General features: G+C 45.1%; 1 protein-coding gene across 1 annotated transcript; it reads left to right on the top strand.

Annotated features, from left to right (window-relative positions):
* Window positions 1–266: 266 nt before the first annotated feature.
* On the top strand, window positions 267–1,271 carry LOC103609662 (olfactory receptor 51E2). Its single transcript, XM_008593964.1, has one exon. The coding sequence runs from the start codon at window positions 309–311 to the stop codon at window positions 1,269–1,271; it is 963 nt and encodes a 320-aa protein (XP_008592186.1). The 5' UTR covers window positions 267–308.
* Window positions 1,272–1,904: the final 633 nt, after the last annotated feature.

Genomic DNA, 1,904 nt, shown 5'->3' with positions numbered 1-1,904 from the left:
GGGAAAGTTACATTTTGAGAAAAGCATTGCTCTTCCCAAGTTTCTTTTAAAAATTTAAATGTGCCTTGAGAGTAGTGACTGATAAATGAATTTGAGCTATCACATCCCCCAGACCCCCACCTGGAAGAGGGCTCCAGAGCTTATGAAAGAGCCTAAGCGGGAGTGGGAGGGAGGGAGGACAGAGGGGAGGGAGAGATAAGATGCACTCAGTCTTTATATTTCCAGGGGCCTCTCTGACTGTGCTCCATGTCCTAGCAGGCTGTCAGTGTGATCTCACCCTCTCCAGTCGCCCCTCCTCAGTGCCAACTATGAGTTCCTGCAACTTCACACATGCCACGTTTGTGCTTATTGGTATCCCAGGACTAGAGGAAGCCCATTTCTGGATTGGCTTCCCCCTGCTTTCAATGTATGCTGTGGCAGTGTTTGGAAACTGCATCGTGGTCTTCATTGTAAGAACAGAGCGCAGCCTACATACACCCATGTACCTCTTTCTCTGTATGCTGGCAGCCATTGACCTGGCCTTGTCCACATCCACCATGCCCAAGATCCTTGCCCTCTTCTGGTTTGACTCCCGGGAGATTACTGTTGATGCCTGCATTGCTCAGATGTTCTTCATTCATGCCCTCTCAGCCATTGAATCCACCATCCTGCTGGCCATGGCCTTTGATCGTTATGTGGCCATCTGCCACCCATTGCGTCATGCTGCGGTGCTCAACAACACAGTAACAGCACAGATTGGCATGGTGGCTGTGGTCCGTGGATCCCTTGTCTTTTTCCCCCTGCCTCTGCTCATCAAGCGGCTGGCCTTCTGCCACTCCAACGTGCTCTCACACTCCTATTGTGTGCACCAGGATGTGATGAAGCTGGCCTACACGGACACATTGCCCAATGTGGTCTACGGCCTTACTGCCATTCTGCTGGTCATGGGTATGGATGTCATGTTTATCTCCTTGTCCTATTTTTTGATTATACGAACAGTTCTGCAACTGCCTTCCAAGTTGGAGCGGGCCAAAGCCTTTGGGACCTGTGTGTCACACATTGGTGTGGTGCTGGCCTTCTATGTGCCACTCATTGGCCTCTCGGTGGTACACCGCTTTGGAAACAGCCTTGATCCCATTGTGCGCATCCTCATGGGAGATATCTACCTGCTGCTGCCTCCTGTGATCAACCCCATTATCTACGGAGCCAAGACCAAACAGATCAGAACACGGGTGCTGGCTATGTTCAAGATCAGCTGTGACAAGAACCTTCAGACGGTGGGACGCAGGTGACCCTTACCACCCCACATTCCCTTATCCTACTGTCTTGATGTAATTATTTCCTAACACTAGCCTAATTCCGGTTGCTCAGAAGCACATCAGTGTTTTTCTCTGGCTGGAATAGTGAACTAAAATATGGTCCATCTACTTCATAGAAAAAATGAGGAATAATCCATATTAATGGAATATTATGTGATTTAAATACTCTGCTATAAAAGAAAACACACTTATAATGTTAAGAAAAATAATAAATGTGCGTAATTGAAACTTACTTGAAAACAGCCTATGCCTTGGAGGAAATGTACTGAAAGTGCTAAAGATTTGTTTTTGTTCCTATTCTAAATTTCTTTATTATGGAGGTATTGTTTAGCTGACATGTACAACTTTTTAAATGGGTGAAATGAAACTGAAAATTTTTGGAAGTCAGGACTTGCCACAGTCCTCACTGTTGGTTAATTATGCATTACCTTGATTTGTTTTTGTTCCTATTCTAAATTTCTTTATTATGGAGGTATTGTTTAGCTGACATGTACAACTTTTAAAATGGGTGAAATGAAATTGAAAATTTTTGGAAGTCAGGACTTGCCACAGTCCTCACTGTTGGTTAATTATGCATTACCTGGGAATTTATCTAAGCCCTTAATA

The sequence above is a fragment of the Galeopterus variegatus genome, unplaced genomic scaffold (genome assembly GCF_000696425.1).
Source record: "Galeopterus variegatus unplaced genomic scaffold, G_variegatus-3.0.2 Scaffold9914, whole genome shotgun sequence".
NCBI classification, from domain to species: Eukaryota; Metazoa; Chordata; class Mammalia; order Dermoptera; family Cynocephalidae; genus Galeopterus; species Galeopterus variegatus.
This window is presented reverse-complemented; position numbering and strand designations above follow the sequence as displayed.

Coding starts and splice junctions, on each gene's coding strand:
- LOC103609662 (XM_008593964.1), top strand. CDS start 309: ATGAGTTCCTGCAACTTCACACATGCCACGTTTGTGCTTATTGGTATC.